General features: G+C 41.1%; 2 protein-coding genes across 3 annotated transcripts in view; one reads left to right on the top strand and one right to left on the bottom strand.

The window, feature by feature from the left end:
• The window catches only part of LOC137972056 (exportin-6-like), a 33,331-nt gene extending 29,813 nt beyond the window's left edge, over positions 1-3,518 (top strand). For both annotated transcript variants that reach the window (XM_068818864.1, XM_068818866.1), the window contains exons 21-23: positions 410-508; positions 1,937-2,167; positions 3,084-3,518. In XM_068818864.1, coding sequence (XP_068674965.1) covers positions 410-508; positions 1,937-2,167; positions 3,084-3,185 — 432 coding nt within the window. In that variant the 3' untranslated portion in view covers positions 3,186-3,518. The remainder of the gene's footprint in view (positions 1-409; positions 509-1,936; positions 2,168-3,083) is intronic.
• LOC137972057 (aconitate hydratase, mitochondrial-like) overlaps positions 3,507-12,500 on the bottom strand; it is a 29,581-nt gene continuing 20,587 nt past the window's right edge. Inside the window, exons 19-28 of the mRNA XM_068818867.1 lie at positions 11,048-11,077; positions 10,240-10,289; positions 9,951-10,026; positions 9,331-9,362; positions 8,942-9,007; positions 8,318-8,411; positions 7,586-7,718; positions 6,641-6,661; positions 4,804-4,904; positions 3,507-4,194 (exon numbers count right to left, since the gene is read on the bottom strand). Of these exons, the coding sequence (XP_068674968.1) occupies positions 4,057-4,194; positions 4,804-4,904; positions 6,641-6,661; positions 7,586-7,718; positions 8,318-8,411; positions 8,942-9,007; positions 9,331-9,362; positions 9,951-10,026; positions 10,240-10,289; positions 11,048-11,077 (741 nt within the window). The 3' untranslated portion in view covers positions 3,507-4,056. The remainder of the gene's footprint in view (positions 4,195-4,803; positions 4,905-6,640; positions 6,662-7,585; positions 7,719-8,317; positions 8,412-8,941; positions 9,008-9,330; positions 9,363-9,950; positions 10,027-10,239; positions 10,290-11,047; positions 11,078-12,500) is intronic.

Genomic DNA, 12,500 nt, shown 5'->3' with positions numbered 1-12,500 from the left:
CATCTTGGGAGCACAATCATGTCTCTGACCAGTTCTGTTTTAGCTCAAATGTCCCCGAAAATTTTGATGGTGCATCAAAGGAAACGTCCGTAAAATAACTTTAGCCACAGGACATGCATGTTACAATCAAAAGTGTTTGCATCCGATATATTTATATTTGTTTTCAAATTTTCTGGGAGCCATCATTTTCGTCATACAAGAGATCACAATTAATCAAGATGCCAGTGCCCCATAATTTGACAGAGAAAATAAGCGATTCTGAAATAATTGATACAAACATTCTTTTGTACTTTTGAAACAAATTGGAAACATTTCACCTGGTTTAAAGTTGTTCTTTACTAGGAATGAAACTTCCACTTGAACATCAAGAAGACGATGCTTCAGTGGTGATTTGTCTTTTTATTTGCAGGCGTTTGGACAGTCTTTCCTTCAACCCGACATCACAATCTTCAAGCAAAATCTCGAAGCTCTAGAGAACCTTAACTCCAAGTGCAAACTTTACCAAAAGGTAAAGGAGTTTTAGTTTCTGAACAAACTGTGGTGCGGCGTCGGTGGGGAAATAAAACACAGAAATATGTTATTTGCCAGCTGGGAGGTCCGTATAGCGGAAAAACTGTGACCTCGGTCTTGAATATGCTGCCCGAGGCCGCAGGCAGCTTTTTCAAGACCGAGGTCACAGTTTTTCGCTATACGGACCGACCCTTAGCTGGTAAATAACTTATTTATTTTTTTCCTCTCTCTCCCTTCCTCTCTGAAATCACTTTTTTAATTGTTGAAAGCGTTACCGTGACCGTGGACAGAGAGGAAAATCCGGACCGCGCCAAGAACCAATCACATTGCAGGATTCGTTACCGTGCCCTCTTTGGAAAAAATTAACGACTTTATCAACTGGGGTGATATGGTAAATTGACCAACGTAGAGAAATTTGAAAGCTGACGTTTCGCATTTCTGAACGGTTGTCAATTTACCATATCAACCCAGTTGATAAAGTCATTTCTGTGTTTACCAAAACGAAAGTTGTCCTGAACCAAAAAAAGTGTATCGTAAGAGAGGATAGTACTTGTTTCATGGTGTTCAGAGGATTCAGAATAAAATTTCATGTAAGGATGTCCGTAAGATAAGCCTTGCATTTGTTTAAGTCACTAACCTCGTCTCCAAAGCGGAGAAAGGTCCTGGGAACGAGCTTTTGTGGAACAAGAATGGGGAAGGTTGAAAAATATGGTGTGTCAAGTATCAGCCCATTGTTATAGCTTCCGTATAGCTAGTAGTTTGGGCTCCAACAACAGACCACATCACAGATGTGGCTGAGCTACCAAGCTTAAGAATGGATTTCAAGCTGCCGGTGACAAGTCTTCTTGATTTTCTTGTTTACATTCAAAATTTTAGCCGTTAGAACACCTTCCTAAAATAGAGCAATTTTTTTGCTGTTCCCACATGACGTTTTTGAATCTCCAAGAATTTTCTCGTTTGCACTACAACAATGGACATGACAGAAGCAGTTGTCTGTTTAACAAACAGGTTCTATGTTGCCGTGCTTCTGTCAGTAATAGATTACAGATGACATCAAAATTGCCCAGTGTGTCACTGATGTTGTTACCACATTTTGACGTCTTCTGTGATCTATCAGTAAACAGACGCACGGAATCACTTGGGAATCTATGGGCCTGTCCTCTGAGAGATCATTGGTGAGATCCAATCGAAATACGTGCATTATTGAGATGATTATTATATAAATCAATATACAAACTCCTTCATAGGCTAGATCACTAATTGTTCTTACGGTGAGCATTTGACTTTCGTCAACTGAAGTTACGAAAACACCAAACTTTCATTGTTTACTCCTGGCTGCTGCATCATTTCAGAAAGTTGCCCCTTGATTGATTAACCACATGATTGTATTATTCAGGTCTAAGACAATCTCGTCAATTTTTTGCAGACCATATTTAAAAACAGCATGTTGCTTCAATTTGTAAACGTCCTTCTACAAGCGCTGGTGTACAGATCACATGACCTTCTCCAGGAAGAGATCACAATTACATTGTATAACATGGCGGCAGTAGACTTTGATTCGTTTTATTCGATATTCTTACCTCAATTTTTGGGTGGCTGCGAGGGGCTTACAGGCTCACAAAAGAGTGAATTGGGCAAGAACTTTACTCCTGACAAGGCAAGTACACCGAGTAATTGAATATTTTATTATTATTTTGGCCCCTATGAACACCCACTCCAAGAGCGCCAAATCCTAAACTAGGGTCCTCCCTTTTCTTTCCGATTTTTTGTCAGGAGAAACTCTAGTAATATCTAGTCAGATTCCCCCCACAAGGGAAAAATGCCAAGAATTCACTGTAGGACGGACAAGATTTTGAGATCTTTGTTGAAACTCGAGCCCATACACCGCGTCTTTATTTCACGAGTCCTACTTCTCCTCAAATTGCGAGATTATAATTACATGGTATGAAAGGAAAGGATACAGAGCCTGCGCTTAAAAAAACATACACATTTCTTTCACTGATCGAGTCCTTTCACGGGAACAAAGGAGCCCAACAAATAGCCTAGTTTCGAATTACGCAGAAACAAAAGAACAGAGTCGGGGTTCAGGGGAATAATTTGCATTTGCCTTTGTTTTGAACAAAACAAAATGCTAATTATTCCCCTGAACCTCGACTCTGTTCTTTTGTTTCTACACAATTCGAAACTAGGCTATTCTCCCTGAGTTGGTAGAGTATTGCACCGGTATCGCAAAGGGCATGGGTTCGAATCCCGTTGGAGCCACATGTGTGGACTATCTTCGAAATATCAAATACTCAGCTCGATATTGAGGTAGTGAGGACAAAAACAACAGAAACAAGTTGGAATGAAATGGGAAAATATCTACATATCATCCATTTGTCTTGGTCCTCTAAACCTCTGTTTCAAGCTGAATTTTGATACATCGAAAAAGGCCTATTTTTCAGGTGCCTGTAAGAGACAATTGCTTAACTTGTCCAGATTTGCGCGAGGATGATTTCTCTCTTTCGAATATGAGTAGTTTGGAAGTAGGTTAGTGGTCGAGGTTCACACGAGTTCTCTCGTTCCTTTTGCAGGATTTGCCGTCCTTTACCCAGAGTACCCACAGATTTGTGGGAGATTTACGATACTACAGGTTATGCAACAGTAGCGTGCCTTCCGGTACAATTAAGTTTTAGGGTGTCGTTATTTAATAACATGACCTAGATTATTTTTGTGTTCATACCAGCTTCGTTTTTCAAGCGATTCAAATTACGACATGGCAACAAGCAAGTATTTATATGCAGAATAAGACTAATTCCGGGGACGAAAATCTCGCACTTCGAACAAGACGCCGAGTTAGTCTCAGAAATGAATGACTGGGTCTTTTAACTTATCCAATGTTGTCAAAATAAAAGCAGATTTAAGATTTTTATATTAGCGCATATCAGCGCGAGCAAATTATTTTGGTAGACAGTTGTGTAAAATGTATGAGTGCAAAGAGGAATAACATTGTAGAATCATTTTTTGTACTTCAATTGTATTTGGTTTAGAAGACTCCTCGTCTGCCTTCCATGACTCTCGTAGCAGCAGGATTTCTCCCCTTCCCGCGTCATTTCAGCAGACAAAACACAAACAACAGTTCCGCACTGCGTCTGTATGTTGGTCATACTTATTACGCTTGTGCCGCTAGTGAAAGCCATTCTGTGAACTATCCGTGTCAATAAGTTTGAGGAATCAACGGCGTGACAACCTTGCCGTTTCCATTGCCATTAATCAGCAAATCGTTACGTACGCAAAAAAAAGATACTAAAAAGTTCTAAATGAACGTTTGTTTAATCGCCGTCGATCAGTGGCTTGTTTTTAGAACTTGAAATTGTTGTTGAAGGAACACGAAGATTTCCTTCCTCTTCAATTGTCCTCACAAATGTTCACACAAGTCCACAATGCTGTACCAAACGGGTACCAACATTTCGATAAAATATTCATTAAAAAAGATTATTAAATCCTGCCACGCGTCGAGATCTCCGAAAAAAGGATTCACTTGAATTCAGCTAAAAGAGGAGTTTGCTATTTTCCAGACACCTCTGCCATTCTGTTGAGAGCCGATCCGGCTCTAAACCACTCAAGCTGGGATTCATTCATCGTATGATTCAACAAAAACTCATCTTGAGATCCACTTGAATGTTTGACTACACATTTCACAGGCTACAAAAATTAAAAAAATTGAAAGACAAAAGGATTTTTAGGAGACTATTCACTCGCGTGGCAAGCGGCCATGTTTCTTTCAACCGAACCAAAGTAAGTATTTGATGGGGGTAGTTTCTAAAGAAACTGTGGTGCTGCGTAGATAGGGAAGTAGTATGCAAAAATTTGGTTTTATCAACGGAGTTGATAATGTAAATTGACCACCGTACAGAGATTCTAAAAGAGGGCTTAGCTATACGGTGGTCAATTTACATTATCAACTCCGTTTTTGTGCAAAGTTAAGTACAGCTGTATTTTATTTAATTCCCAAATGATTAGTTTTGGACAGCAACATTGTTGCAATCACGTCAGGCTACAGGTAGCCTACACTTTGTCCATACCAACATTTTTTGCGCTGTCGCGTAGAGTAATAAATTTCTAACCTTGTTGCCGAGTCATGCAGTGGAGACACAAGTACATAAAATATCCCCACCCCCCTCCCCTGAATCAAAAGGGCCTGAGTTCCAATCCTAATTGGGGCGCCTTTAGCCAGTTACAGGAGCGTAACCCCCCTCCCCCGAAATACTAAAAAAAGAGAATTTAAAGAGAATAAAAAGCTTACGAAGGTACCTTTCCGGGTGCAAGATCGTTAAGGCCTAGCAGTGAGAGCTTGTCGTCTGGCTGGATTTTATCGTAATCTGACGAATCAGCAAATGTTAGGGGTAGGAGACCTGTCCAAAGAAAAAGCGATGTTAGAAAATGCAATCGCATGGGCCCGAGGGATATTTAGGATTCACACTTCCCAAATTAATCCTTAAAATGCGATTACATGTTTATTCAGAAGCTCGTGACCTTGAAGCGTTTAACTCTGGTTCAGAGCTTGGGTTTTTTACTGGGTTGCCAGTATGGCACACCCAGTCGGGATCTGCGTTAGTAAATTTTAGTATTACAAAGCTGTCAGATGCTCAGAGGGCACGCTTAAACTTGCGGTGGAAAGAAGTTGTGAGGGAGCTTGAAAATTATCAACATGTCAGCCCAGAAGCCAATGTTTCTCACTTCCCATTTATTTTCTTCAATCTTTCTGGGTTCAGTACTTTGCTAGTAACCACATGTCTTCTCAGGCTATTTAGCCAAGACTTCTACCATGGCACTACAATGATAGGCAATACCAAGACAATATCGTGCACTGTTAGAGCTACATATTACGCAAGGACAACTTGAATCTCCTGGAAGACAACACACAGCTCAGTTGACATTTTATATGGAATAAATCGCTGTGTTACTTCACTACCAGACGTACGCAATGCTTGTCAATTTTTTGTAAAGAGGACAGGAATTTCTTCTTTCTGACAAATGATTAATAGGCCGGTAGCCAGGTTTTTAACCTCAGAAAAGGATCTGTTTCGTCGTACGAACGTGTGAGGACCTGTCAGCCAAAGGGCCTCTGCTGGTATGACTTCTGGGTGACCCCTTAAATGGTCTTAATGATTTGAATTGTCTGGAACAGTGCACGTACCAAAGGCAACCCAGTGTACCCTCACGGAGGGTCTAGTTTACTTTAAACATTTCCTTATTTTGGAAGCGTGCAGCTTCGATCTTATTTTTGTCCATATTCGGGTCCTAAAATCGCCAGCTTTGTTCCAACGAAAAGAGTTGCAAGTTACACGCTTCAAGGTCACGTGCTTCTGGTTTATCACAAAGAGGAAAATTATTGTGGAAAGCCCGTTCAATGAAAATCAACTTAACTGACCAATCGGTTCAATGAACGCTTTACTTAATCTTAAAATTACAACAAACACGCTTTCAATCAGTTAAGCCTGGTTTTCACTAGAGACGCATGCATAAGCACACGCAAACTCAGTAGCTTGTTGTTCATTATAGCGTCTTTTGTCAGAACAATACACAGTTAAATGCGCTTGCGTCGCTAGTGAAAACCAGGCCTTAAAGTTCAATACAAATGCAATAAATCGTTGCTGTCAAACGAAATGGCGCTTAAAAGTATTTTATATGGAAGAAAGATTCTGTTGCAACCTGGCTTCCTCTGGCTAAGCAACTGTTAACAGCTTAAGATCAAGTAATCCGTCTCAGCCAATAGGCTAGTTTCGAATTGTGCAGCAACAAAAGAACAGAGTCAAGGTTCAGGGGAATAATTTGCATTTTCCTTTGTTTCAAACAATGCAAAATGCAAACTATTCCCCTGAACCTCGACTCTGTTCTTTTGTTGCTGCACAATTCGACACTAGCCTATTAAGGCTTATTTACACATACGCAGACGCAGTAGCGTTTTGATAAGTGGTACGTTTCATGAGAACAAAAGACACTAATTAACAACAAGTTCGTATGCTGCTTTTCCTCAAGCTTGCATCGTACGTGTAATTCAGTAATTTTGCCCACTCTATGCTGTAATGTATGATAACATCTTTCCAAACACAGAATGATCTATTGAATGAAAGACGTTGAAGCTTACCTTGTTTCTTCAAATTTGTTTCTGAAATAGAGACAAGAAGGGAGTCATTTTAATGGAGATTGAATATCTTTGAATCGCTCACATGAAAGTCAGACATGAGTGGAAAATGTTTATCATTGCTGCTTTGATAGTCGCAGTGAACAAAACCAAAAAAAATTCAGGCTTCAAAGAGACTTGAACCAATGACCAAGTAATTGCATAGCCCAACACTTTATATAGAAGAAAAAGAAAAAGAAGCCTGAGTTGAAAAGAAATTGGTCACTAATGTCCTCTGTTTAAACGTACACACGAGCTTTTAAGGCCGGGACACACTAGGCGATAAGTCGCGGGGACAAGTCGCCGCAACAATTCGCCTTGTGTGACACGGTTAATTTCATGAAAATCATTGCCGCTGCGGCAGAATTTTGTCGCCGCGATCAGTCGCACGAATTCAAACCAGTTTTAATTCGTGCGACTTATCGCAGCGACAAAATTACCGAAAGCAGAGTTGTCGCATCGTGTGTACATTTCCGGCAACAAGTCGCTGCGACAAAATATAAATGAACCAATGAGAGAGCGTCATATGCATATGATCAGCCATATTGAATTGGAAAACTAGTTCACATTCCCCGTCATACGAGATCACTACGTGTGCACCGAACAGGCGTCGTGTCGCAGCGACTTGTTTTGCAAGTAGTACACATGGAGCAACTTGTCGCAGAGACATGTCGCCTAGTATGTCCCGGCCTTTATGATTCGAGCGCCAAGAGTTCAGCACTCCAACGATCTTGATATATCTAAACAAAAATGTTGATTTAGTTGGGGAAAACCAACACGCAAAATTGCTCTTCCTGACAAGGTAGGGGAATTAATTTGTGAAGGAGATGGGAAAAAAACGGGAGACGAGTTGATTGGTAGAAACGCAGTGCTTTATTTTCGCAGCAAATAAAATTTGGGGGAACGTACCATGGATACGAGCAAAGCTCTTGACAATGATAGCACGCCCTCCAAGATGTCTTGGTTCCAGAGCAGCGTGCTCTCGACTGCTTCCTTCACCATAATTCTCATCTCCAACAACAACCCACTTCACACCATTGGCCTGACGAGCGAGAAAGAAAATTACACGCAATGAGAGATTTGACGAATGCTAGTGGCGTGTCTCCCCAGTTCAAAAGGATTCATTAAAATTAATAGTTAAATGTTTATCTCCTGGATTGCCTCTTGTCCTGAGCTAAATTGAATTGTAAACGAAACAATTCTCTGTTGGTGACACGAACCCATGATCATAAACTTTGCTAAACTGCACATCCTTAAGCTATCAAGCCAACCTGGAGGTGATCAATGGTAAGTTCCATATCTACGGTCAAAGGTAAAGTCTCCGCTTACGAGCCAGAAGGCCCATCAGGCCGGCGCTTATCTCCGGTTTCCTTAGCAGGAAGCGATTAGGAGTATTTCTACTCCCCCCGGCCCTGGATGGGATGCTACTCCATCGCAGGGTTACCTCCAGCATTTCGCCGGTACCCATTTATACACCTGGGTGGAGGGAGGCACCGTGAGAGTAAAGTGTCTTGCCTAAGAACACAACACAATGTCCCCGGCCAGGCCCCGAACCCGGACCACTCGATCCGGAGTCGAGCGCACTAACCATGAGGCCACCACGCCTCTCATCTACGGTCACAGACTCCATATTTATTGTACCTTATAATACCGAGCAGTGTCTGGAACTGCACCGTATTCTCCTGTCATCTGATTCTTCACGTGGTTTGCTTTGTCATTCTCACTGTTGATAGCTCTGTGGAATTAAAGGATACCTCTCATTCACCAACAAATTGACCTGCTCCCAACTGAGTGGCTTCATAGCTCAGTTGGTAGAGCATTGCACCATCATCACAGAGGTCATGGGTTCCAATCCCAATGTTTTTCCAACCTTTTTCCTCTAACGATCTTAAGTTACAAAGCACACCAAAAGATCCAGTAAAAAACATGACAGAAAGCAGACTGAACTGCTTTTGGTTTGTTCTAAATAAGCATAAAAATTGTATGACACGACCTTATTTTCAAAGTGAGGGCACGTTCTTTTTAGAAAAATCGCAGGGCGCATATTTTCTCCAACTCTTTAGAGGACTTCTTTTTTTCCCTTTTGGCGAAAATTCCTATTTTTCTTACTTTGCGGGAACCTTCCTAACTAAAGGACTTAAGCTAGAATGTGGAACAGCGGTTTGGCACTCTAGCTGGGGCTCCAAAAATAGAACTAAATGGCCCAGTTGGTAAACTGCCAGTGATGAAACTGTGAGAGGAACAATCTTTTACTTTTAGACATACCCAATAAACATGTTGTTTGAAATATTATCCAGGTGACCTCTGTACTTGAGCCACGGGCCTGCAGCACTAAAGAGGAAACAACGTAATTTATAAATGAAAGCATAAGGGAATCCGTCTTGTTATTGAACAGAAATTAATGACTAGACTGTTCACAGTGCACGTCCATGAACTACCTCCATTCTTTCTTTGCGCCGAGCGCGAACTGGGCAGAGCGACAAAACTACCGAGCGGGTGGGGAGTGGAGATATTACAAAGCCCCACTGCCCACCCGCTCGGTAGTTTTGTCGCTCTCCCCAGTTCGTGCTCGCTGGTTAAAAACAAAGATGGCGGAAGTTCGTGCTCCGATAGGAGACTGTGAAAGTCTAATTAATGACAACATTGATGTCTACCTGATGTGATCTGTTGTACATTTGCCCTTTACCTACGAGGATAAAGAAAAGGTATGACTGTTACAAAAGATATAGGAACAAAGTAAGAAAATAAACAACTATTTGCAAAACCCTTTGGATGTCTTTACCATGATTGAGAGTAATGTAGCATCTATTTACTGTTAAATTTCAACCACGGATACTGCGTTTCTAGCTGTCTGATTGGCTGCACTAAATCTCGGTTATCAGCAACGCGCCTCGCTTTGCCAAGGGGAATGGGAAGCGAAATTCAAAGCGTGCAAACGTTCAGAATTTGTTCAAGTGCAATAAAACGATTGTCCCATTTGCGTTTGTTCATATGCGTATGAAACTGCTTATAGTATTGGTTTTCACTCCGTTGATAAGCGATCATTGCACAGATCAAATCAGATTTTGTTTGGTTGGACGAGGGAAAACCGGAGAACGGGGAGAAAAACCTCTCGGGCCCTGAGGGAAAAAGAACCAACAAATTCAACCCACATCGGACTATGATGAAAGGCGAGTGCTTCCATCACTGCGCAACCCTAGCTCCCCAAACAGGATCAGGCTTGTGAACGAATGCGAGTCTTGAGCGTTCAGTTATCAATGGGGTTCGTGATTACCTTTAGCAAGATTGTCATATCCTCAAGGTCTTTGCCGTTCCACTTATCAAATGGGGAAAGAAGTTGAAGTCGATTGCTGTGCCGAAAAATAACACATACGTTTAGATGAGATAATTAGAAATCCAGTTAAATACCATGACTTCCTCCAAAGAGTGCCACTTATAGATTTCACAAAATTTAACGCCAGACGATTTTACTCGTCAGTGGCGGCAGGTTCAGGGGTAAGAGCACCAAACCTTGAAAAGCTTTAAGGCCTTATTATCAACTCGAGAAAAACACACACACTGACCTCTGGGGGCTCACATCGACTGCCACCGATGAGCTGTCTGCTGGTGGAGCCTACAAACATAATACAAGTATTTCAGCAATTTCCAAAGGACATTTTCGCTACCAAGTAATGATTTTTAAATCTTTTTACGCAGAGATTAAGAACAACCAAAACGGTTGAAATTTACTGCATTTGCTGCTTGTTAATAATCAAGGAAACTTATTTCGTGAGTAGTAGCTGAAAGTTTAAAAAAAAGTTCACACGAGAAAGAGGTATGGGAAACGCGGGAAGAGCAACTTCCCAATTGCCTTTAACTTCATTCTAGTTTCATTCATTGAGTTTGTTATGGATTACTCTTGTCTGTGGTTCAATTAATCACCTTTTAAAAAACTCAGTGTTTTTAGCTGAGATTGCTCTACCAACTGGAGAGACTGTAAATCAAATCAAACGACATGAAAGCAAATCAAATCAAATGTTACGTTTTCTGTTGGAAGGGAAAACCGCAGTACCCGGGGAAAATTCTCTCAAATAGAGAAGAGAACCGGCAAATTGAACCCACATACGACGTTCAGTGTGGCCGGGAATCGAACCCGGGCCACACTGCCGGTTGGAGGCGAGTATTTTTTTTTTTTTCACTGCAGCAACCCTGTTTCCTGCTGTCATCCTTTCATAGTGTAACAGGCAACTCTTAACAAACAAAAGTCGAGAACACCTTTTCGTGTGCTTTCGTTTTTTAACTACGTGAAGGTTGTCACAATGAGGTGTTGGAGAGAAGCACTAAAAAGCCTAAAATATAACAAGCGCCTTTGAAAATAAAATCATTCCTAACCTGGTACGTGTCCTCACCAGGATCAAATCCCTGCAAAACAATTATAAATAAGGTTACACTATCATCTCTTTTGTGCACAAACAGGCTCTCTCTTCGCGAGGCAAACTAGAAAGAGGGGCCCAGGGTTTTCGTTTGAGGCCGGAGGCCGGCCGTTTCGTTCGGTCGTTTCCCATTCCATGTCCGGTACCGTTGATACTAATAATTGAAGGGTTTGTTTTATGTTTATTACAACTCCAGCCTTGCCTGGGAAACTGATTCTTGGGTTCCAGAGCCACTGCAAATAGCGTTTTAAAAAATTTTCTTCCTTTCCCCCTGGGTAGCTCGCGCCTCGCAAGCAAAAAATATCACTTCCGTTGTTAACAAATTTCACTTTCAATACGTGCGTTCGGCATTCTTTGTTAGAAAAAAAATTAACGTGAATGTGAGCAGACGCTTAACATATACTCAATACTGAGCGTAAAGCATTAAATGCTTTACAGCTTCTTGCAAGAAGCTGTGAAGCATTTAGGGTGCGTTCGATTGACCTTATTCCGGAATAAGAATAAGCAGAATGATGATTTAAAACGGTATGTCTGGCGCTTTTGAAGCAACAAAGATAATAATTTATTATATAAACACCAATGAAATACCAAGAAAACATGATATCTTCACGCGTGAAAAATGTTATCTTCACACGTGAAAAGATCACTGTTGCTATGGTTACATATAAAAATTGCGCCTTTTGATGCATTTTGTGAGATGATTTAGTATTTCATTGGTGTTTATATAATAAACAGAATATTACACGGCCACTTGGAGATACGAAATTTCTCTTCTCGTTCCACTCGAAGAGAAATCTCGTATCTCCAAGCGGCCATGTAATATCCCCTGTATATGTTTAAAATAGCATTTTAGCAAGTGCTTGATAATTTTAATGTGAATCTCTATTCCATGTATTCCTATTCCGGAATGCGGTCAATCGAACGCGCCCTTAATTAAGTCCCTGGCGACACGTTTTTACACTCAGTTGTGCTATGATTCGTTGCTTAGAGTGAAGACATTCATCTTCAGGGCGAAGTCCTGCCCCAGAAAACTGAAAACTGAAACCTGTCGGTTGAGAATGTTTAATTGTTTAGCCACCTGCTTCCTTTGCAGTTTAATTTGCCTTGATGCCTAATCCAAATCAAAGATTTTAATCCCATAAATCGAGTGTGATAAAGTATTTAGCCTCGTCCAAACAAATGGTTTTCCAAAAACTCCGTTTTCTTTCTTGAAAACATAAAAAGAGTTTTACGTCCACACTTAGGTTTCACAGCGTTTTCGACTGTCCACATTGCCTCACTGAAAACGGATAAGAAAACCTCAGTGAAAATGATCAATCCATTCGGTTAATGAAGCAACTTCAGCTGCTGCGAATGAAGCCGGCCTGAAAAGATTAGAGCTTGAACAGGACTATGACCGTGAAATTGCGCTG

Source organism: Montipora foliosa, chromosome 9 (assembly GCF_036669935.1).
Source record: "Montipora foliosa isolate CH-2021 chromosome 9, ASM3666993v2, whole genome shotgun sequence".
In the NCBI taxonomy this organism is placed as follows: domain Eukaryota; kingdom Metazoa; phylum Cnidaria; class Anthozoa; order Scleractinia; family Acroporidae; genus Montipora; species Montipora foliosa.
This window is presented reverse-complemented; position numbering and strand designations above follow the sequence as displayed.